The 26,180-nt window shown below is 35.5% G+C and overlaps 2 protein-coding genes and 1 pseudogene across 2 annotated transcripts; 1 reads left to right on the forward strand and 2 right to left on the reverse strand.

Moving 5' to 3' along the window:
- Positions 1-2,817: 2,817 nt before the first annotated feature.
- Positions 2,818-3,450, reverse strand: LOC128169257 (uncharacterized; the record flags this gene model as incomplete). The annotated part of the gene is made up of 3 exons (XM_052835419.1): positions 3,315-3,450; positions 3,087-3,227; positions 2,818-2,976 (listed from the first exon to the last, which is right to left on the reverse strand). Coding segments are annotated over exons 1-3 (436 nt in total), but the record flags the coding sequence as incomplete, so codon positions are not given.
- LOC128169272 (uncharacterized) lies at positions 3,334-6,463 on the reverse strand. Its single transcript, XM_052835432.1, has 7 exons — positions 5,794-6,463; positions 5,490-5,670; positions 5,275-5,361; positions 5,117-5,173; positions 4,851-5,032; positions 4,562-4,765; positions 3,334-3,507 (listed from the first exon to the last, which is right to left on the reverse strand). The coding sequence occupies exons 1-7, from the start codon at positions 6,263-6,265 to the stop codon at positions 3,467-3,469; spliced, it is 1,224 nt and encodes a 407-aa protein (XP_052691392.1). The 5' UTR covers positions 6,266-6,463; the 3' UTR covers positions 3,334-3,466.
- A 12,049-nt stretch (positions 6,464-18,512) lies between these two features.
- On the forward strand, positions 18,513-25,803 carry LOC128169259 (uncharacterized; annotated as a pseudogene).
- Positions 25,804-26,180: the final 377 nt, after the last annotated feature.

A 26,180-nucleotide genomic window follows, 5' to 3' on the forward strand; every position in this document is an offset into this window, starting at 1 on the left:
TAAAGCTAATATTCAACATTAAAATATCGAATCAAAAAATAAGGTTAAGGTTAAAGGTTAAGGTTTATAGTTTAAGTTTAAGGTCATGGTTTAGGAATTATAAAAAGGTAGAAAACCCACGCTAAGTTTAAACGCATAATTCCAAAGGCAGGAGAAAGAAGAGGACGTGAAAAAGGTAGACAAAAAAGCTTTATAGTGAACTTATGAATGTATTATTTTATAACTGAATATAATTGATATGAAAATAACAGCAATTTTTATTGCTGTGTTAAAAAAACATTTAGGTATAATTTGTACAGATTAACTTGAATTTCTAATGATATATACTCAGTTTTCTTTATAAGTGCTAGTTTAAGTGTTTTTAAATTCGCCTAATGTGTGTATGTTAATATACATTGGTAATATCAAAGGATTCAAGTAGCGCCTGGGTGATAGGGTGAATGATTACATTTCTAGGTACCCTAGTAAAATTCTCTCTTCATAAAATTGTTCTTATAACTAAATGGTACTCACAGATTAAGGTCAAGGTCAATAGTTTTAGTACAAACTTATTTGGTAGTATATAAACAATTAATCTAGTTCAATTATAGTTTATTTAGTTACATATTTTTTAAGGTTAAAAGTGAAGGTTTACGGATTACCTTGGTTTGAACATATTTTATTGTATAAACATATACAAATGGTTCGAACACAAGTTCTTACAACTTACGAGGTTCTTACCAATTACCTTATGGTTCAGGTTAAGGTTTAAGGTCCATATTTGAGAAATTTCATTTTAAGGTTAAAGTTTATAACCATCGTTTAGGTTAATAATTTAAGTCCTGGGCTAACTTTACATCTTACGCTGCAAATCTACCATTTTTTGCAGAACATGTAAAGTCAAAGACGACCAAATGAGGTATAATTTATAGTTATTTTACGTATGGTTTTATTTTATGACCTTATGTACAAGAACCACGCATAAAACACTAAAAGCAATATTGATGTTTATAAATATCTTGAAAAACTATAATGAAATTTCTTTTCATTTTTTTTTCTGTTCCTTCAGAGCAGCGACGACGAAGAAGGCAGATACTTTTGGGGTGTTTAATCAGCTGTGCGAGGTCCTCGACCACGTTCCTCAACTAAATGACGATAAGGGGAAGTATGTATGTGGGTTCTGTTTGAATAAACTTAACAAACTGTCAAAAATTGAGTATGATTTGAAAACAAAGCTCGAAGCTTTAAAAGAAGAAAGAATCAACCTATTAAAGACACTCAGAGAAAAATACAACACACAATCATCTGCGGTATTCACGCCAAAAACAAAGAAACGATGTATTGTGCATTCTCCTACCCCCCGTAAAACAAAACGATCCCTGGCTTTGACTCCACAACGGACTGGTGACCTCTCTGTAGCAGCATGTGCCAATGAAATGGAACCCAAGCCCATGACAGAATCAACTGTGCCTTTTCAAGGAAAAGAACAACAAGCTCATGAGAGAGAGCAAGAAGTTAAGGTATCCGATCCATAATTCAATAAAATTTGATGCCTGGAAAGCATATGAATTTTTTATTGGATATTGATGACCACCCTGTGGGGTATACAAAAAGTAGGTCAACAAGGGTGATAACTCATAAGGGGAGATAACTCTGAACTTTTTCGAAAATTCAAAATCGGCTACTTTTAATTAATTTTATAACAAAAAATAATAAAAAAACATAAGAACTAAAATTAATTATCTTGTGTATTTTATCATATACATGTAAATACTTCAAAAATACAATTTTTTTTCCACATTTAAAATTATGCAAAAAACCCATAATTTAGGACATACGAAAAAATAACATTTTTGGTCGTTTTGAATAATTTTTATTTCTGTTACATATCTGGAAGCTATAATATTTTTTGTGTTTAATCAACAAGGCTGCTATAGTAGTTAAGAATAAATAGGTCATCATGGACGACAACTCACAAAGAGAGATAACCCATGGGCAACTTTTTGACAAAAAAAGTTTTTTCGAAAGTTTGGTCAAGATATTGTCAATACAATGAATGTATTTCACTTATTTTTTTTTTTTGCTGATAAATAATAGAAATATTTGTCTCCACAGTTCATGTACTTGTAAACAGACACACAAATTTCAAACTTGGATTAAAAACACCGATTAATAAAATTCATTTGCTAAAATATGCACACAGTTTTGGAATACATTCTCCTAACACTTTTTTGTCTGATGTAACTCTTGGTTTCCCTAAACTATTTTTCATAGAAAACACATCTATTAGTCCATCTTCACCACTTCTCTTGAATATAAGTCTTAGGTGTCCCAAATTTAGTCCAGATCCAGCAATATTTTCTGTTGTGCAGGATTTCATGATTTTTTCTCCGATAAGAGGGCGAAGGGAAGTGATGTTTTTAGACTTACAAGAATTGAATTCTTCCTGAAGAAATTGGCATTCTGTATTATAAGAATGTTTTTTAAAGTCTGAAACAGAGAGAAGTGCAGCTTGCATGATTTCATCTAGCTTGATGACATCATCAAGAGCATTATGTGCATTGTAAGTATGACCACAGAAATGCTGTGCTAGAAATTCTTGCTTATACTTTTCAAGTTTTGGGAATTTCTGTCTGAAGAGAGTAAGTGAATCACAAAATGCTGAGACTTTAGAGCAAAATCTATCTTGCAAACCACAGCTACGAAATGCGTTGCATAATACTCGAAAATCAAATGTTCGGCCATTGTGTGCTACAATCACTACGGTGGGAAATTTCTCCAACCACTCCAAGAAATCCACAAGTGCAGTCTTTATTCTCACAAAATCAACGGGCTCACCACGGTAACAAAGAACTCCACCACTCCAGGTAATGTTGGTGACTTTTTCAGCCATTGGTGTAATAGGCAGCTCTGGAGCCACATATCTTGAGAACTGCTCCTTGGTATTGCTGTTCACAGCAGCTATCTGAGTGATGTGGGGCATAATGCCATGCTGAACTGAAAATATATAGATGCAAATACTGATAATAGTCTATTTGTATTTGGTTGTATAGCTTTGCTTTTTTTTCTTTTCTTTTTTTTTAAATATTTGAGAAAAAAATATTTACTCAGGCCAGTGGTTTCCAGATCTAAAATAACAACACTGGGTGCTGAGCAGTTTTTCAAATTTGAAGAGGAGGAAAAGCTGGGCTTTGGCACAGGATCTGGAATTTTTTCTATATCCTCTTCTTTCACAGAAAGTCCAATTTCTAAAACAGATATGGTATAAATAATATACAAACTTGTCCATACTTAAATAATTGTGAAAAAATGTCTGTAACTGTCAAATGACAAACCAGATTGATAAGACAATCCTTCAATTGCTTCATTTCCTCCCTTCGAGGTAGACCTCTCTTCCTTCAAAAATAGTCTTCTTCTTTTGCTCTCTGGTAATCTGGCCCGATCCTTTCTCTTCATTCTGTCAGCATCCATCTTCTCTGCATACGAATCACAGAAGTGTCCAGGAGATAGGCCATTGCTGACAAATGTCTGAAAGTATTACAATAAGAAAATGCATGAGTTCACAACATTTCATGGAATTAAATTTTAAACATTTAGGATCTCTAAAGAATTAAATATAATTATTTTATTTTCCAACATATTCTGAGTTTTCTGTCTTTGAGTCATAGTGTCATTTTAACAATAATGCAAACAATTGTAACATCATCACAATGTCAAATCAAAAATTTATTACTTGAGAATTAATATTCACTGTATATCATTGTAAACATGTTGATGTAATAAAGAGAGTCTATAATATCAATGCCTCAACATACTAAATCTGCAGGGTCTGAACAAGTGAACACAGAAAGGCAAAACAAAGCAAATTAAACAATGTCAAAATTTCAACTAATGCCAAAAGAAATATCAACAGCAGAACAGAACAGACCTGCCAAAATTCCAACTTGTACCACAGGAAATATCAACAAACAGAGCAGAAAGAATTGAACATTCATTTTACCTCTGACAAATACTTTCTACCCTCATTAATAAACGCTGCAGTCTAAGCTCTCACTTTCCCCATAATGGAGATGTTTTGGAACTCTCAGACATGTTTCTCTATTGGCATGCTCACATGCCTGGCTTGACCCTAATTCTATATATGAGGCACTTTTGGCAATGATTGGAGCAAAAATGTCATCGAGGCTCTGGCGTAATAATGGATCCTGCAATGGTACCTTATATGGCAAACTCCTATGAACATAAGTTTCGTTAGGTTTGCGTTTATACCCACAAAATCTCCCGTGACATTTGCTGTGATCACCAAACTGATGTGGAACCAAAGCTACCAAATTTTCTCGCATTCCTTCTTTATCACCTTGATTCTTTGAAAATATGTATTTAATGCACTTTGACAAATGCTGTATTATCTGATTGGATATTTTCACTACTTTAGAATTTCGAAGATCGTACAAAGTTTTTATAATATTTTTGACACAATGATTTTTGTCCAGTCTTTTCACAACTGACAGACCACACTGACTCTTTAGACGGGCAATCAGAGTGTTATCCCCATCCTTTTCAATTATCTCAACTGGCGTACCTTGACTTGACATTTCTTTCAATGCAAGCAGTCCAGCCTCACTCTCCATCATTCTAGCACTTCCGTTGTGGTTCCAAACACATCTATGAGACCTTATTCTCTGACCTGGCCTATTTCTTTTCCACCATTTACAGGTTGCACAGGAGCGATGCTTGATGACTGTCTTTAATACTTTGTTCCTTTTACTTATCAGGAAGGTGTGTCCTATTGCAAATACATACATGTTATTGTTACAGACTAGATCTACATTAGCATCATAAAAATGTTGGAATAGTTTGAAAAAAAATACCTGTTAAGCTGTCATAACCTCTCTTTTGCCAGGCATGATCAGCTGCTACAGTCATTCCTGATCGGGCCTTTGAGGGGAATATAATTTTTTTTTTTGATTTGGTGGATGCAGGTCTGTTTAAAACACCAACATGTTTCTCTACTGGCATGGTTTTGGCAGGAGGTTGAGGGGATGAGCTATTACTGAAAGCATGTTTACAACTCATATAGGTTCATCTATTTCTTGATTATAGAAAATCAGTTTAAACAGTTCATTGATTTATTTACCTCTCAGTCAGTAGATCAAATGCTCCTGAATTACACTTTTCAATTAGTGATGGATCTCTACAAACAAACAAGATATCAGTTTTGAAAATTAAATTTGATTTTTAGAGAATATTAATTTTTATAATCAAGCATTATATGCTTAAACTTCAAATATTTACCCTTTAAATTCATCTTCAATTATTGCCACACCAAGTTCCTTATCAAAAGAATCTGCATTTGAATCCATCTCCTGTGCTGCAACTTCTCTGAAATTTGACAAACATGTTATAGATTACAATAAAAAAAAATGAAAGAAAAATAATTTTAGGAACACAAAACACTTTTTTAAAGTATGTTTCTTTGGTAATAACAACATGTTTACAAATACACACACCTCATTTCATCTCTGAATGCTTTTTGACTTTCATTTGCCATATTCTCATCTGCAAATTTCTCAATCATCTCACCAGCTCTGCGTTCCATAACTTTCAGATTTTTATTATTAACTGTTGGTAGATTGAGTGTTGCAAGAAAATTGTTCATTCTCTGTGGACCACCAACTGAATCAATCATTGCTTAAAAAAACATAAATTTATCAGATAATACATGCTTGCATAAGATAGTGTTATATACAGTTGCAAAGGAAAAATTCAAAAGAGACTTGATTATTCTTTATAGGAATGAGTAACAATAACTACCTGCACCGAGCTTTGTATTTACACAGAAGCTGGGCATTCCTCTCTGGCCTGTCACCTTCTTCTGTTTTTTCCCATAAGGTACTCTTTTCACATTACCGCAGTATGTACACTGTACATATACATATCCCGCAAGCCCCACTTTCATTTCTGCTTTCACAGTTTGTAGAGATAGATATAAAGGACCACACAAACATTTCGCACAGTTCGAAAGACCTTCAATGAGAACCATAAATTCTACAATACGTCGACCTTTCAATATCAGATCATTCGTACTGATTTTCCTCGCCGCATTCAACTTATTTAGCCCGGGACAACACACATTACACCCGTTAAAACCTAAACACATATGTGCAGATGTATAATCGTGTTCCTCGATCACATTGTTGCTCGCTTTTTCGCTATCCCTTGCCTTGATTCTCAGCTGACTTTTGAACTGCCCGAGTTTGTTCCGTCTTCTGTTTACAGGCGCCATTACGGAAGTTGACAATCTCGAGAATTCTCGTATGCGTTACCTTTATTTTTTTAAATTTTGTTTATTTAATATTCAATTCATTTCTTTTAATATTTATTGAATATAATTTATATAATGTGTTTTTGTAAATTTGAGAAGATTTACATGTTATGTTTAGTTTTACGATCTTGTACGACATAAGCCGAAGTTAGCCGATCGAATTATGTATCGGATACCTTAAAAAGAAACCAAAGAAACAACTCTTTTCTTCAAAGGTAGGACATACAACCATGCATGTGTAAAATAAAAAGTGGGACTTATGAACTTATCTATGCATAGAGAGTCCTATTCACATAACATTCAACAGCATCCTCCCTCTTCACCCCCCCCCCCCCCAAAATGAAAAAAAATAATTAAAAACTGGATAAATTTAATAGTAAATAAGTAAATAGTAAATAACTGAGTCTGTGTAACTATACTTCTTGACAAATTTATGGCTAAAAGTCTAGAGTTGCTACTTTTTTATTATTCCACATAGGTTACGTACAGGACAAAGGCATCGAAAGACAAACTTGCAAGAACTATTTATTCATCCAGTTTAAAGCCACACATACTTGCATGTCTTTTGAGAGATATCAACAAGGACATGTCATCCGTTGTGTCTACTAAAACCAAATCAATTTTGAGACAAATTAAATGTGACAGCTTGGCCAATTTCAGCATGGATCTTTTTAATCAAGAACTTCAGGTTTAAGCACCTCTGACCTATAAAATTATTTCAACACTGGTGAAGGACTCGGAGGTTGGAACATCTGTGGGCTCAGCTGTGTTGTTAAACTTTCGAAACAAACACATGTCTTCCTTGCATCACCTAATTGCTCAAGTTCTGGACCGAGGTGGTGCCACAAATGAGGTATCAATAATGTTAAATGATATTGATCGCTGAGAAGAAAAAAAAGTAATTCAGTTGAAAATAGTTTGTTAAAGCTGAATTGTTCCTCATTTCATTGAATTATTCGAATGAATAATATTTAGTCTATTAGTCTGTTTTACTCTTGTGGATTGTGACAATAATATCCATGCAAAATGATTATGAAAATGCTAAATTATTTGAATATTAATGGTACATTTTATTACAATATATTTCAGACACTAGCCCCCTAAATAAACTGGGACTCTGTGTGTCAACATCAGCTGCAGCAGAGCAACAGCAAGAACTTTTGAAACGACAGATGCAACATATTGAAAAATTGATGCTACAGGAGAGGGCGGAAATTGAGAAATCAGGTATGAAAGCATCGTCTGTGTCAGTGCAGTCAAGTGATATCATAGGTGATAATATTGATATCAGCAGGAATCCCTTACAAATGAGTGTTGACCGAAGACGTAAAAGTTGGCATTGGTTCCTACTGGTTGGTTTAGAAAAGAGAATTATAAATGATGCTTTAGCTGATGATTACCAATTAGGAGATATTTGTCGAATAGATAACAGTGTCTTTGATCCAAGTGTTGAAGACTGCTCATCTCTAGAGGAACACTTCATATTTCATATTACTCATGTCCTTTTCAAGAATGTGAATTGCCTCAAGAAGTATGCTAGTTGCCTACCCAAATTTATTGAACATTCTCATATCCATGAAAGTTCCCAAAAATCTGACTATGCTATCCTTGATATACTAGATAAAAGTGAAAACAAATCAGAGGATATGATAAGTATACTGCAATACATACATGAAACCTACTCAGCTCAACTGGCAATGTTGAATGGTACCACAGATTTTGATCAGTTAGCTGGAGTAATTCATAGCCCTGAAGGCCTTCACAGAATGATGAACTTGTTATAGGTATTTCATCTCAACAGTTCGGCATTTCCAGTTCAATTTCCTTGTTTTTTTTTCAACTTTAAAAGGCATGTTGTTTGCTTTTTTATCCAACGAAAGGGGGGAGGGTATATTGAAATATGTTCCTGTCTTTTGTTGATATAATTGTACCAGACTTAATCTTGGGAACTTCTGTACAGTTTGATCTAAAAGCTGGTACACATGATACATGTAACTGCCATCTATGTGCACATGATAATTTCAATTAGAATGGACAATTTTTAAAACACTCTATTTTTCAAATTATTTAGAAATTTAAAAAGGAATTTCATTATTAGAGGGGGGGGGGGTCCTGTTTGGACAGCAATGGTTTATTACATCTACATACTAGTATAGTTTTTTTTTAAAGTTGAAGATACCAAAACAATATAGTTGCATTTGGGTCATTCTCTTTAATTCAAGATATTGTCTCTGTCATGTGACATGTCTCTGTGTGACAATCACTGTTCATATCGAACACACCCGATTTTATTTTTCCCATAATTCTTTGCAACGTGCTTGGCCGACGCTAACAATAGGCGCTAAGTTATACCCGGCCGAGCTGTCCAGCGATAAAGACGTGCTTAGTGTGTGAAGGGGGTATCGTGTTAGAAGCCTGTGTGGCATGTTTTAGTTTCACAAGTTCAGCATTTGACGCGGACACGGATAGCTGACCGTGGTAAGTATTTATTTAGTTTGGTGTAGTTTATTTGTAAATTTTTGCCTTTTTATTAGTATTACGCAGTCGTCCTATAAAGTCACCTTGACCATTGTTCACTGTAGAGTTACCTGTGTGTTCACTGATGTGTGACTTTAGCGAGAGTGTTTAAATGGAATTCGTCTTTTTCTATGGGTTAGGGTTAGGGTTACTTACAATATTTTGAGATGTTGCCTTTAATATAATACTATTTATACATTATCATAGTTTGATACTATCAGTGAGATACTTATATGATGTATTATACAATATTGTTTTCATTATGGTGTTATGGTGTCACTTGTACACTTATTGTAGTGTCATATTGTTGATGTTGAGAAGATGATGATGTTATGGTGAAGTCGATGACGATGCGATGTTCATGTTGACGACGACGATGATGTTATGATGTCGATGACTACGATGATGATGATGGTCATGTCGATGATGATGGTGTAGATGATGTCGTTCATGGTGAAGTCGATGACGATGCGATGTTCATGGTCGATGACGATTTGATGGTAATGTTGATGACGACGATGATGTTATGGTGATGATGACGACGACGATGATGATGGTCATGTCAATGAAGATGATGTAGATAATGTCGTTCATGGTGACGTCGGTGATGATTATGAAGTAGATGATTATGGTGATGACGATGATGTCTTTTATGATTATGGTGTTGTAGTTGATGATGTTGACGATAGTGGTGATGATGATGATTGTGGTGACGAAACTACTCTAGTTGTGGTTGTCCGTAGTTGGTCCAGGACTACAGCCCCGGAGATTCGGACACTCTTCTAATATATTTTTGGTCATTTGTATAAACATCATATTTTTTCTTGTTGAGTGAAAGTTGTGTGAGTGTTTGTGTGGTTTAGGGTTTATATTTCTATCTTTTCTTTCTTTCTCTTATTTTTTTTGTTATTAAATTTTGTTAAATTTAAGATGTCTTGTTGTTGTTTGGAGTAGCCTCCGCTCATCCCGTTACAATTGGTGGCAGCGGTGGGATGAGTTGACTCCTCCAGATACTACAAGATATCTTTATAAGTGAACAGTTGCCAAGGTTTATTTTATTTTTCATTTTTTGATCTCTTTTGTAGTACATGTAAGAGCAAGTGTAGGTCGTTGTTTCCTTTTCCCTTGGTGAGTACATTACGTTAGGCAGATTGTTTTGTTAAAAGTTGAGAAGTTAGTCCCTTTATGAGATAAGTTTGAGGTAAGTTGGTCTGTCAGTCAATGCACCATGTCTACTGTCAAGGAGATGCTGGAGCTACTTGAAGTGGGGACCAAGATGGGGATGAAGGATGAAGACCTTCAACAATTCGTGAAGGACGAACAGGCCAGAATGCGGGACGAACGTGAGAAACATAGAGTCGAGAGACAGGAGGAGAGAGACCGCGACTTCAAACTACAGATGGAGAAAGAGCGCGCCGCAAGAGAACATGATGAGCGAGAGCACGCCCGATTGATAGAAGAAAAGAGACATCAGCAAAAACTAGAAGAACTGGAACTTGATCACAAACTGCAACTCGAGAGATCTCACATGAAGCCGAGTGTTGTGACTAAAGAGGAGAAAGAAACTTCTCAAGTGATAAAAGGACCAAAACTTCCTCCGTTTGAGGATTCGAAAGACAACATTGACGCGTACATTCAAAGATTTGAGATATACGCAACAACGCAGAAATGGAATAAAGACACGTGGGGGACTCATCTTAGCGCATTACTCAAAGGAAAGGCACTGGATGTGTTCGCAAGACTCTCACCCGAAACAGCACTTGATTTCAACGAGTTGAAGAACGCCCTGTTGAAACGATTTGACATGACGGAGGACGGTTTCCGCAAGAAGTTCCGATTTTCAAAACCAGACGGAAGTGAAACTTTTATGCAATTTTCTACCAGACTGGACAGTTACCTTGAGCGGTGGATTCAGCTGTCTAAGACTAACAAGACATTCGATGATCTGAAGGACTTGTTCTTACGTGAACAGTTTTTATTGTGTTGCTCGAAAGAACTTGCCTTATTCCTAAAGGAGAGGATTCCTACTTCGATCCAAGACATGGCGCGATACGCGGACCAGTTTGCTGAGGCCAGAACAGTGACATCTTCTTCACTTACGCAAAAACCGCTCTTTGACAGACGACAGCAGTCCGATAGACAACCGCCGTACAAAGATTCCGTGCAACAAAACCAATCTGGAAATGCAGTGAAGTGTTATGAGTGCGGACGACAAGGACATAAAGCCTTTAACTGCAACTTCCGCAAAAGTCCGAATAACAGGCCGTTTAATTCGAGCGAGAAACCAGAAACAACACCGAAACATACTTACCCTAGTGATTTTCAACGTGGGTCGTACAATAATGGGAACCATGGATATCCAGGACGCGGTAGAGGTCGCCAAGGAGCCGCGAGTGACGTCGAGAAACATGGAAACTTACCGTGTGTTGGTGATTCGGTTGCTTTCTGTGAAACGGAAATGCCAGTTGTGAAGGGATGTGTTGGCAATAAACTAGTGACTGTGCTAAGAGACACAGGTTGTAGTGGTGCCGTTATTCGTAGAGAACTGGTAAACGATGATCAACTAACAGGGACATCTCAACGATGCAAGTTAGCAGACGGTCGTATTATTGATTCAGATGTGGCTAGAATTGATGTCGATGACTACGATGATGATGATGGTCATGTCGATGATGATGGTGTAGATGATGTCGTTCATGGTGAAGTCGATGACGATGCAATGTTCATGTTGATGACGACGATGATGTTATGGTGATGATGACGACGACGATGATGATGGTCATGTCGATGAAGATGATGTAGATGATGTCGTTCATGGTGACGTCGGTGATGATTATGGTGTTGTAGTTGATGATGTTGACGATAGTGATTATGATGACGATAGTGGTGATAATGATGATTGTGGTGACGAAACTACTTTAGTTGTGGTTGTCCGTAGTTGGTCCAGGACTACAGCCCCGGAGATTCGGACACTCTTCTAATTTATTTTTGGTCATTTGTATAAACATCATATTTTTTCTTGTTGAGTGAAAGGTGTGTGAGTGTTTGTGTGGTTTAGTGTTTATATTTCTATCTTTTCTTTCTTTCTCTTATTAAGGTCTTCCGTTTCCAACGGAAGACCTTGTACTGATTCTGTTGGAAATTCTTCATTATTATTTTTCTTCTTCTTTTTCTTCTAGACGTTTCTTTAAACTGTAATATCTCGCTTGTTTGTCATTAGATTTTCTTAAAATTTTCAGGGTTTATTGGAAATGATAATAGCTTACTATAGCACAAAAACTTGTGAAATCGATACTTCCGGTTTTGAGTTATTCCCCTTTGAATATTTTTTTAATGGGTCTCGTGTACCTGCAAAGGCTCCGAGTTGATCCGTAGCAAGTAGTTTTAATTTACAAATCTTTAATGTCGACATCTTGAACGTTTTCCTCCTAGTTTTATATGTTTGATTAACCCACGTATACTCCTTAAAAAATTACATCGAAATTTATGTTTCTAAAAATGTTAAATTTTGCTTATATCTTTGCTCAATAACTTTTTAGTTGTAAATTTCTTCTAGACATATATAGAACAAAAGTTGTGCAGAATATTAGGAGCTTTCATTTGATACCATAAAAAAGGGGCTAGCCCCTAAAATGAGGGGTCTAGAGCTCTTAAAAGTCTTTGCTTCATAACTCTAAAACGGTAAATTTTTCGATATGGGCGTCGGTGCAAAAAATGTTGTTTGTGACTTTATTGATCTCATTAAACTGTTTTTGTGTTCGGGTATTGCATTATGTGAGGGGAAAAGTAATACGTGTTGACCAGTACTCGCGGCAATTTGGCCAAGTTAACGAAACTCTACATCACCCGCGGCCGAGAAAATCGGTCACCGTGGTCGCGGCTGGGCTACCTAGCGGTCAGCGGTTATCTAATACACGAGAGTTGCGTCTCTCATATACGAGTTTATTTAGCCGCGAACTCAAGAATTGTTTTAGTTTTGATTACACATAAGTTTAGTTTATGGACTAAACGATTCGGTGTCAATTAAGAAATTGTTCAGTTAATTAATAAAAGCAATGTCATTCTCATCTAAAGCAATATCAGACATAGATCAATTGTGGGGTTTAAGTTTAAAATAAAGAACTTTTATTTGATAGAATATGGTCATTATACTGCAAACTTTACAAATCGTCCTAGGTTCCGAACTGTGCGTGTCTGCGCGTTGTACCTTTACTAGATGAATATGAACGTGTTTGAGTTTATACAGTCGTAAATAGAAGAACTGTTTTAATTTTATGTTATAAAAGTTTGTCCATCTTGTATTTATTTAATTAAACATTTGATTGAAAATGAATATTAATGAACGATATTACTCCAAATCGGAAACATCGTCAGAAATAAATTAATGGTTGGTTTGTATATCTAACATTTTTAACCCCCCCCCCCCCCCCGAAATATCAAATGATGATCATCCCTCGCACATGGCCGAGGATATAGCCTATAGCGCGAGTGGACGAGTGATCCGCGGTCGGCTCGTGTTCTTCTACATGTACCTTATCACGCATTCATGATTCATATTTTGCACGGACAGAACTATATTTATTATGTTTTAACTATTATTTAGGTTTAAGATGAAAAGATAAATTTATTTTACTTGTACAGCTGATTAAGCATTGATTTAATTATACGATAGAGTACAAGGTACTCATATTATAATCAAATGTTACATGTTTGCGGTAGGTGCTAGCACGATAAATGAATGTCCTGAATTGTACTAAATTGAGGCATTTGATGATTATTTGAAAGAATATTTAATTGAGTTTTAAACAACTTAAGATTAGATTCTATCGGTCACATATTAATCACTCTGCAGTTTTTCTAATACATGGTTGTACGTTTGAGTGTGGAAGCGAACTCACTGCTGCGTCCCCCCCCCCCCCCCCTCCTCCCGCCCCGCTGACAAGTGCTCGCGCTGTATTTTTTTTAAATTGGCGAAAAGATATCCAGATATGTGGAAAATCATTTTGGCGACTTCTTATGTGTTACATTTTCTCCTCAACGTGTTTCACTTTCCCACCCGTTTGTTTATTCGGTTAGTCTGTGTTAATTCAATCGCCACATGCGACCGAAAATCTTGTGTCGCTTTAGCGCACACAACTCAGAACATATGTAATTGAGTAACAGTTGGACGGTGCTTTTATTAACAATAAGACTATTATTCGAAGTCAATCATCTTCACATTAAAGATGTGAAATTCTTACCTGAGAATGTGGCTAATAAATCAACCTGTTGACCACGCTAAACTTCTGTGTGAACAGAATTATTCATAATATACTATAATTGAAAGTTGGAAGTCAAACTTTGACACATTGGAGAGAAAATGTTACAGCCTTTTAATTGAAGTTGGGTATAATGAGGTTGTAATGCAACTTAATTTACTTACAAGGTTAGCTACAGCCAGCTAGTAGAATACTAATTTTAGGTGAACAATGAATACCCAATATATTAAAATACAAAATAAATAGTTTCCAGAACTATAATACTATGCATGTGTATATGAAGGTTGCACCCTCATTTGTATAGCTGTAGGTGAGGAGGTAAAGGTGTATCGATATACATACAATGTATAACTGCACATACGGATTCCGGACCGTGGCTACAGACGATACACATGATAGTATTTTAATACATCAATGCGCAGTTTGATCTAAAAACTGACCAGTTTCATAACTTCTTCGAATTTCTCTAACACGGACTGTCTAATTCCTTCCCAGAATTCCAATTTACGCAAGCGCAATTGAAGTTTTTATTTTCAATTTTATAAATCAACCCACTGACATAAAAATAAGGATTTTACATATTATTACATCGTTGAGAGATGTGATATTCATTTCTGTAAATAAGGTTATTTAATTCACGTTACATAGCGGTGTCTCTATGAAACAGCACCATCTGGTGTAAAATTTAGATGCTCGCTTTTGCATAAATTCTCCCGATGATCTTTTTTTTTAGCTGATTATATATTGTTTTGAATGTCCAAGTCTACTCGTATCATTAAATGATATCAGACGACACACATTTCCCTATAGAAAAGTTCAGAGATGCCATCAATTTTGACTAATAACTAACAATTCTAAACTTGCACATAGTCTTCAAAAATTTAGAAAGATTTAAATAAAGAAGTTATCTTAGAGAAAAGGTTACGTGTTTTGTAGGCGTGTTCGGTTTAAAAAAAAATACAATTCCTGACATGAATCATGAGTACATACTGTTTATAACAATGCTTGCTACCCTTTGAAAATTTTAACTCGCCATTTAACATCTCATTTTTTAAAGAATTTTTGAAACGATTATACAAACTGTGTTCGACAAATAGTTTTCCTAAAATATTTTCTTCCTTTCTTTTTCAAAACATGTTTTATATACAGGCTTTCAATCACAACACGTTTTTATAACAAAAGCAGAACTGAAAGTTTAGTCATTATAATCGTTTGACACCATATCACATATATTTTCAACCCGCAGCAACAACGGAAGACCTACTCGTGGCTTTGCCACGAGCTCTGCTCTAGTTTTTTTTGTTATTAAATTTTGTTAAATTTAAGATGTCTTGTTGTTGTTTGGAGTAGCCTCCGCTTATCCCGTTACAATTGGTGGCAGCGGTGGGAAACAGATGCTAAAGAGGATGTGTGCTGAGCGACCAAGAGACTGGGATAAGTACATCAACCCATTACTCTTTGCATACCGTGAAGTACCACAGGAGAGCCTTGGTTTTTCGCCGTTTGATCTTCTCTATGGACGTACTGTTCGTGGTCCGATGACAATTCTTAAAGAACTTTGGACAAAGGAAATTCCTGACGAGGACGTTAAGACAACGTATCAATACGTACTTGACTTACGCACACGATTGGAAGAAACATGTGACATAGCTCGCCAAAACTTGGAGAAAGCTTCAAAACGTCAGCGCAAGTACTACAACAGGAAAACGCAAGGTCGTCAGATGAAAGAGGGAGACACAGTACTGGTTCTTCTACCGACAAAGTCAAACAAACTCCTCATGCAATGGAAGGGACCTTATAGTGTAATACAGAAGATAGGACATATGGACTACAAGATCGATATGGGAGGCAAGCTGAAAACTTTCCACGCAAATCTTCTTAAGAAGTATGTTGAACGAGATACATTGAACTGTGGTGTTTTGTCAACATGTGCAATTTCACTCATAGACTTTAGTGACCTAGATGATGATGAACAACAGGACTCTATTCTTATGCCACCTGTTACTCAAACCGAAACAGCAAAGGACATAAAGTTTGCAGACAGACTAACACCAGATCAGTTGGAAACTGCTAAATCACTGTGTGATTCGTTCTCAGATGTATTTACGGATATACCTGGAATGACGAACTTAGTGGAGCATAAGATTGTTGTGACATCGTCTGAACCTGTGCGTGTGAAACCATATCCAATTCCGTTCAGTACAGAGAAAACAATTACAGAAGAAGTTCAGAAAATGCTACAGTTGAATGTGATTGAGCCATCATCTTCCCCTTATTCAGCTCCAGTTGTCATAGCTCGGAAGAAAGATGGAACGAATCGATTTTGCATTGATTATAGACGACTGAACTGTGCTACGGTATTTGATGCAGAACCAATGCCCAGTCCAGAAAGCATATTTTCCAAAATGACCGGAAAGAAGTTTGTGTCAAAGATAGACTTAAGCAAAGGATACTGGCAAGTACCGATGGCTGACGAGAGTAAGCCGCTTACAGCCTTTTCCACACCATCCGGATTGTACCAATTCGGGACAATGCCGTTTGGTCTTGTAAACGCGCCGGCAACATTTAGTCGTATGATGAGAAAACTACTTCAAGGTATGAACGGCGTAGAAAACTTTATCGATGATGTCATTGTTTTTACAGATACCTTTGAAGAACATCTACACATACTGAAGACTGTGTTCGAACGACTCAAAGATGCGGGACTTACGGCCAGACCGACAAAATGTTTCATCGGATTTGACAAGATTGACTGTTTGGGACATATGGTGGGCAACAAGTGTCTAGAACCAGAACAGGACAAGATTGATGCAGTCAGAAATGCGCCAATACCACAAACCAAGAAACAGGTTCGTGCCTTCCTAGGCTTAGCAGGATTCTACAGAAAGTTTATTCCGAATTTCTCTGCGATAGCCATTCCACTTTCTGATCTTACGAAGAAGGGCCAACCAAATAAAGTTATTTGGACTGAAAGTCAGCAACGAGCTTTTGATACATTGAAACACATGTTATCAGAAAGGCCAATATTGAAGTTGCCAGAATTTAATGAAACCTTCATTTTACGCACGGACGCTGCAGATGATGGGATAGGTGCCGTGCTGTTACAGATGGAGGATGACGAGAAACTACCCGTAGCGTACGCCAGTAGGAAACTTCAACCAAGAGAAAAGGCATACCCTGTTATCGAGAAGGAGTGTTTGGCGGTAGTGTGGGGAATACAGAAGTTCCACCAGTACCTTTATGGACGCGAGTTTCTACTTGAAACTGATCACCAACCCCTGACCTACCTTAACAAAGCAAAGACAGAGAACTCCAGACTGATGCGTTGGGCTTTGCAGCTTCAGCCATACCGCTTTAGGATCATTGCAATCAAAGGAAGCGACAATGTGGGTGCGGATTACCTGAGTCGTCAGTGAGATGTATAGTAGACAGTACAGGTATGTGTATAGGTTTTATTGTAAATACGTGAGAATTTTCAAAATTCAGTGATTGTTTATTTGAAACTGCAGGACAATTTTTTAAGGGGGGAGGTGTGTGACAATCACTGTTCATATCGAACACACCCGATTTTATTTTTCCCATAATTCTTTGCAACGTGCTTGGCCGACGCTAACAATAGGCGCTAAGTTATACCCGGCCGAGCTGTCCAGCGATAAAGACGTGCTTAGTGTGTGAAGGGGGTATCGTGTTAGAAGCCTGTGTGGCATGTTTTAGTTTCACAAGTTCAGCATTTGACGCGGACACGGATAGCTGACCGTGGTAAGTATTTATTTAGTTTGGTGTAGTTTATTTGTAAATTTTTGCCTTTTTATTAGTATTACGCAGTCGTCCTATAATGTCACCTTGACCATTGTTCACTGTAGAGTTACCTGTGTGTTCACTGATGTGTGACTTTAGCGAGAGTGTTTAAATGGAATTCGTCTTTTTCTATAGTACAGTTTTTGCTATTGCTGTATAAAGAAACGGTGATTTAAAGGGCTATTTTCTATGCGTTATTTTATTTTACAATTTATTGTCACTTTTTCCACTTAACTACTTGGGCGGAAGTGCGTCACCGGAAGTCTCAGACGCCATATTGTTTACTGTAAACAAATAACTTAGTTACCATATACTTACAATATTTTGAGATGTTGCCTTTAATATAATACTATTTATACATTATCATAGTTTGATACTATCAGTGAGATACTTATATGATGTATTATACAATATTGTTTTTATTATGGTGTTATGGTGTCACTTGTACACTTATTGTAGTGTCATATTGTTGATGTTGAGAAGATGATGATGTTATGGTGAAGTCGATGACGATGCGATGTTCATGTTGACGACGACGATGATGTTATGATGTCGATGACTACGATGATGATGATGGTCATGTCGATGATGATGGTGTAGATGATGTCGTTCATGGTGAAGTCGATGACGATGCGATGTTCATGGTCGATGACGATTTGATGGTAATGTTGATGACGACGATGATGTTATGGTGATGATGACGACGACGATGATGATGGTCATGTCAATGAAGATGATGTAGATAATGTCGTTCATGGTGACGTCGGTGATGATTATGAAGTAGATGATTATGGTGATGACGATGATGTCTTTTATGATTATGGTGTTGTAGTTGATGATGTTGACGATAGTGGTGATGATGATGATTGTGGTGACGAAACTACTCTAGTTGTGGTTGTCCGTAGTTGGTCCAGGACTACAGCCCCGGAGATTCGGACACTCTTCTAATATATTTTTGGTCATTTGTATAAACATATTTTTTCTTGTTGAGTGAAAGTTGTGTGAGTGTTTGTGTGGTTTAGGGTTTATATTTCTATCTTTTCTTTCTTTCTCTTATTTTTTTTGTTATTAAATTTTGTTAAATTTAAGATGTCTTGTTGTTGTTTGGAGTAGCCTCCGCTCATCCCGTTACACTCTGACATGTTTAATACTGATGTTTCATCATGTTTTGTTGGTTGAACTTAAAAGTAATTAAAAATTGTTTTTGAATCAATAGTTCATCTACCAAACTTTCTACAAGAAAACATCTGCAGGAGACAGGAACCGAGTTGGAAGAATTGATGTCCAAGGAGCTGAAGAAGTGATTGGCAAATACAGGTATGTACTATATATCTAAATCACAGTATATAAATACACAATCAAGTACTGTAAACCAAAATTTATTCGCATGCGAGAAATTTTCGCAAGGTTCATGAGAGCCTCGTCGTTGCGAATATTTCTCGCAGCGAACCAGTCTTTATCGTAGGTTGTAATAACAAAATACGGGTCTGAATAAGGCTTGGTCGCGCACATTAGTCGTCGCGAACCAGTTTATTGGAAGTAATTCGTGAAATAAAGTCGCCGCGAATAAATATTGGATTACAGTACATGTATTCATGTCTGATATGATACTACAAAGACAACTTGACAACATGTTTGTGCTAAAAAGAAATTGGACGCTAAGAAAATAGTAATATTAATATATACGAGGGTTGTTCGGAAATTATTGAGACAACACGGATATTCCCATTTCTAAGTGACGAATTATGGTGAAAGTTGGCATGAACATTGAAGAAACCTTAACAAATAATTAAAGAAAGTAATATTTAAAAAATGTTTAATATTTTGTTTACAACGGTAGATTAACAAATCGGTGGTCGGGGTACCCGGCGCAAGCATAAACTCGGAGAATAAGAAAACTAAAACATCGTCTATCTAAGTGTCTGCAAACTTACAGCTTATACTAAAAGAAATCAGATTATATATGTTCATTTTGCTATTTATTGTGACTAACTTTTGATCAAGTTTCACGAGTGTTTGAGTTGAAATACGGATATGGTACAGATATATTTACCAAGCAATAGGAATTTGAAAACGACAGTATATAGAAATTTGACGTCGAGGCGGCACAGCGAATATACATCAAATTGTTGGAAATTTCGGAAAAAGACCATTTAATACCACCCAACTGCTTTAACAAAAACTATATGATGGCAAGGGATAAAGAACTTCAGTTTATCGTCTTTTTCACTAATTGTTTAGCTAGAATCCAGACAAAGTGACTAAACATCAAGTACTTTTTACACACTAACTGATGTAAACAGTTCTTAAATATGTACACAGAATCACTGTAGGAGATATTTCACAGTAATTTGACTTTCAGTTAGAAATGACCCGATTTTTTTTCACAAAATCAAGAATGGAGGGAATATGCGAATGTTGACATCTTGAAATGTAAACAAAAGATGAGAAATGAAGAATTAATTCTAATTTCCCTTCGTTTGTTAGGTTTTTAAAACAAAGGATCAATAAGATCAAAATGACGTTGCGGTAAGTTTGCGGTTGCGCCGGGTCACTGGGCGATGGCAATTTGGTCAGCTTACCAGGAATGATCCAATCATGCTATGAACAATAACTTTTTTACATTAATGAACCCTATCCTGGTGTACGTTTTGGTGAAATTTCAAGGATTTATCTTTTTCCCCAAGGAAATAAGAGTAAATGTCTCAATAATTTCCGAACAACCCTCGTGTATATATATATATATATATATATATATATATATATATATATATATATATATATATATATGTAAGAGTATGAAAATTGTTGATTTAAATAAATAAAGTTATTGTAATTAATACATCTAAACAGTTCACATATAAACAGTTAGATCCACCCTTTCTTTTAATTCATACACATTTACATATACCCTTAAGGCAGTGGTTGATCATGAGTTGGTCAGTGGATATTTGTGATCTTGGCTTTATTGGTTGTTTGTGTCAGGTTGAATTTGGTTGGTTTGTATATTTTGCTTTATGTGTTTTACCGCCAAGTTTGACAATCTTTGTCTGGACATTGACCAGAACAGACTATATTTATATTGAGAAGTAATTTTATTTTGGACCAGACCTTGCTCTTTTTCTGGTAAGTTATACTAAGTATACTAATATCCTATAACACTTACTACTAATAAATTGATTATCCTATAAATTGCAGAAAACATTAATTAAGTCCATGATCACAAACTAATGAGTATGAATGAATTGGAATGAAAAGATATTTTTTATATGGAATACAGTGTTGATTATAAAGATCAATATTTGGTTTATTTATTATAGTATTAATTGATTCTCAAATCAATTGTATATAAGAATTTTATGAAGATCAGATATTTGATTAAATTGGTCATTTATAAGATCAATTAGATTATATTTCAGTAATAAATATTTTTAGAATTATTTTGTTCGAATTACAGAATCAGTCAATGTCAATTTAATCTCACCACGCAATCGGTGTACGTATTATGAGCCTGTTCCCATAGAATGGTGAGAAAGTGTTTTCGAATATTTTTTTAATCTGATTAATATATTTTATGACTTATTTTGGAGAAATGTAATTCATGTACATTATAAGAGTTACCTCCCGCTAAATGTTTAAGTACAATTATAGTAAGATAATGTAAAAATATTATCTTGATGGAAATACATATATATTGTACTAATGTTATATTTTGATATAAATTATATTATTGTTTTATGATATTTCAGGGCTTAAATATACATTGCAAATTTTTAAGTCACTGTGTCCGGATACGAATAAACGAACCATACAGATATCTTTGTTGTCAGTTATTTAAAACAAAGACTGTAACATATATATATATATATAAATCCAAGAAAAACCTCAGTGGTCGGTGAAATATATATAAAACTTAAATAAATGAAAACACAAAGATCGAGTAAAACATAAGCGCTTTCATTTTCTTCAGATGTTTTACAATACTAACATGGTAACGTATGTATAACTTTATATATATATTAGTTGACTTATTATTAGCCATATGCACCTAAAATACTGTACATTTATAGTACATGTGTATACAGTATGTATCTACATAATTGCTCCTTTGTGTTCATTACAATTTAAAACAAATTGCAGATCACACTTTGCATTCGTGGAAGACTGCCTTGATGCACATTTAGTTGCAGCAGCACTGAAGTATTTGGAGATAAAAGATGTTGAGGAAGCTTCTAAATTCAGACAGCCATTGTTTGAGGCTCTTCCTAATGAAGAACAGCGACAGTTCATTTACTCAATTGCACGAGGGATTTTGGATTGATACATTAAATTATCTGATGGTAATACATGATTAGTTATGTCCCTACTTATAGTTTATAAATCATATATTTTATGAAATTTTAATTTCTCAAGTGACATTTGTCTTGATTACAAACCACTCTTTTTTTTTTAGGATTGAATGTTATCTCTATGAAGGCTCAGGCACTAGATGCACAAGTCAACCACATAAATTCTATGTACGACAATCACCTGAACAAATTCATTTGCCAACCTTGTAATAAGAAGTACAAAACACTGAATGGCATGAAAAAACACTTGCAAAAGGAACATGGAATGGCTGATCTGGAAGAACCTGACGACTCGTCATCCAAATTTGACCATGTTGCGATATATCATGCATCTTTTATGAAATGCGCCCTCCTATTACGCGATACAAATGATGCTTACAAAATGGGGGATGGCGATAGAGTTCTCAGCAATTCAAAATTTCAAATGCTGTTATCAAGGGCGGGAAATCATACCAAATATCAACTGTGGTTATTTCGATACATGGCAAACTGTCTCTGTCTTCTCACCCCGAGAATGGCCTATGAGTACAAGTGGAACTGTTCTGCCAATTTGCAAGGTGGTCTGGGTAACAGCATTACATGTGATAATTTAGTAGAACTACTTGTACAAACTGTGAAAAAAGCTGTGTATGCACAAGGTGCCAACGCAACATTCACAAGCGTCAGAAAAGCCGCACTTGCCATCCAAGTCCAAGATGAAATCAAGAACAATATTCAAAACGAATGCGACAAAAAACAAAGTGGAAAGAAACGCCCACCCGTATCAAAACTAGTGGACATTTCTGCTATGACTTCCGAACTTGTCTTCATCTTTGACTTTGCACCAGGATGCGAACATCCATCATTTACTGGATTTAAAGACGTGTTCTTGAATATTAAAGTTGATTAACTTCATAAATGGCTAACTATGATCAAAGAAAGACTAAGCTATGAAACAGTTTAATTCGGCAGTATTTAAACATTGTTGACCCAAATACGATATTCAGAATTTTTTGAAGAAAATTATTACAATCTAATTTGAACTATACAAGGTTCATTTTATTGAATTTGTAAAGATCATTTCTGATGTTAAAAATGATTTTATGAGTACTTGAAATGTATATTGTAACGAGAAATGTGTGCACTGATGTTGAAAGTAGTATTGTTAGTATCTGCATTTCATGTTTTTATGAGAGGACCATTAATAAAAGCAAATCACTGAAATTGACAAAGTTTATTTCAAATGTATTATAGAAAATCAAATAATCAAGAACAATTCATTAACAAGTTGAAAAAAATATATTGTAGGAAGTACACTTTCCACTTTTGCAACATGTTAAAATTCGTCCTAACTTTCATTAATTGTATACATATCTGTTTCCCCAAAGACATCTGATATAATTGAACATATTTTAATTGCAATGTCATAGTTCCATATGGGAAATTTTCGCATGACATCATCAGGACTAAATAATGTGTCACAATATTTCACAATGTTGTCAATCACCTCATCTGTCAGTCCACAGATCATATCTGTTATCATCTGTGTTGAATGAAAATCTGAAAGCTCATATTTAAGCAGATTGAGTTTATGGTGCAACAGTGATTTCTCACTTTCACTGGTTTGTCTTTTCATATCTTCTTCATCTGAATCAGCATCCCCGGAACGTTGGTTGAATGCAGGGTGTGTTCTTGGGCATTCTGCACGACCACATTCACATTTTCGGTCACAAATATCACAACAGTTGTGTAATGGAATTATGATTGCTGCTTTATGAACATATCCTTCACATAATAAATTGCGTCTACATTATGCATTATCTTTACATAATTTGACAAGGTCAGACTCCACATTTTTCAAGTGACCCTTATGTGCCTTGTAAAGGACAAGTTCATTGGCTAATGATCCACCCCGTCCTCCGCGTCCCATCTGTTGTACAAATGTGTCCATTTCCCAATCCATAATGTATGATGTTATTTGCTCCATGAAAGTTCACACCCATTCCGGCTGAATTTGTGCAGATGAGTATTCGAATATGTCCATCTTCGGCCATATCCATTCGAATTTCATCTTTTTTGTTGTCTGGTGTCTTGCTATGATACATTTCAAAGTGTTTTTTTTTTTATTAAAGAACTTGTAAAAAGTAGCATACACTTTAGAAACTGTGGATATTGTTTCACAAAATATAATGTGTCTTGGAAGCTTTTCTTTCGATTTTATCATGTCATCCAGCAACCACATGAATGTAGATTCAATATTGTCATTTATTTGAAGAGATGATATCTTGATATTTTGTCGGTCGGGCTTTCTGTGATAATTTCACATCCTGCACGAAAACACAACATTTTCATTATCGTTCTCCTATTTGAGGGCCCGGAAGTTGCTGTTAGAGCAACAAGTGGTACTTCAGGATATAACGACCTCAATTGTCTAATCTGTGAAAACCATTCTCTAAATGGTTCCTCTTGATCAGCACCTTCACCCCTGGAAATAAAAATCAACAATAAGTATTAGATTAACATGTGATGTATACATACATATTGGGATGTTTTTTAACAGAATCAGTCTCAATTTGTTTACTGCAATATTGTCTTTGAGTATACAACATTACTACATTAATACCATGTACAATGTACATGGAGAACGTCTAAAGCAAACTCTCAGAGATCTAATAATTACTTTAAGGGAAAGAAAATAACTTTCTAGTAAGTAAGATAATTTATATGTTATTGGTGTGTTCATAATATTAATCATGTTATATTGTAATCTTTAAAACTGAGCACTAGCACCTAAAATTATGTACTACAAGATCATGTCATTTTAAAACATAAAAGACTTGTAGGAACTAGAAAACTGAGTTTTATCAAGTGTTCTATGAGGCGTTCCCTCCCGAAATGTGGTCAATTGTTTAGCTTTACCAATGTACTATACTCAGATGTAGACATCCAACAGTTTAAATCTCATATCAATTTTTTAATACTGTGTTATTGCAGTATTAAATAAATAATTCATAAATGTACCATTGTAAAACTGTATGCGCCTCGTCTACTGCGATCAGCTTTAATTTTTCCTGGTATATCGTTGATTTCAACATATCATGCCACTTCGTACTGGGGCTTCCATACACAAAGTCATATGATCCACGTTCTATTTCAGTGTTTTCCATAGCATCTCTTCCAATGAATGTTGCCTTAAAACCGAGCTTTGTTAATTTTATTACACTGTTCGGTCATAATATTAATTAGAGGTGCAATAACTAACACGCATGTATTTGGGTATACAAGTGGGAAACATTCGTAAGTCGGCGATTTTCCACTACCAGTTCTCGTACTCAAAAACACGTCACGTCCTTGTTGAAGCGATAGTATACTTCTATTCTGCGTCTCTGTCATAGAGTCTAAATGGAACCGACTGCAAATTTCAGCTTCTCTGTTAACACGTTTCGTAGAGGCCGCCATGTTTATCGAGTATGGGAGTAAGACGAATTTTCATTGGATAAAAATTATTAAAGCTAAGGCAGGTAACTCTTAACAAACCGATAGACGGCGCGGTTAAAGCTACTAAATCTGCCAAGGGTGAATAGAGAAACACCGTGGATCGTCACCCTTGGCTAGCGAAGATGAACACATAAAAGAAATGATTTTCGAAGAAGGCGTGAAAGAAAATATTTGGGAAGACAATGACAGCATGTTTTTGAAGGTGTCGATGAAAGTCGACAATGTTTGCAAGAACGCACGATAAGGTTGAAGGTTGAAGATAAAACGTGTTGTTCATGGATTACAGTTTAGGTTAACGTGTAAGATAACACGTTAAACCCAGTTAGCTAGTAATTTACAATAGGTATTTTTATTTCTTTATCTAGAGAGAGAGAGAGAGAGATAGAGAGAGAGAGTTAGTTACAAATTGATAGTTCGTATTCATTCATCTAGTCATTTACAATGGATATTTTATTATTATTTTTTTGTAACAATAGG

Source organism: Crassostrea angulata, unplaced genomic scaffold (genome assembly GCF_025612915.1).
Source record: "Crassostrea angulata isolate pt1a10 unplaced genomic scaffold, ASM2561291v2 HiC_scaffold_112, whole genome shotgun sequence".
Classification (NCBI taxonomy): Eukaryota; Metazoa; Mollusca; class Bivalvia; order Ostreida; family Ostreidae; genus Magallana; species Magallana angulata.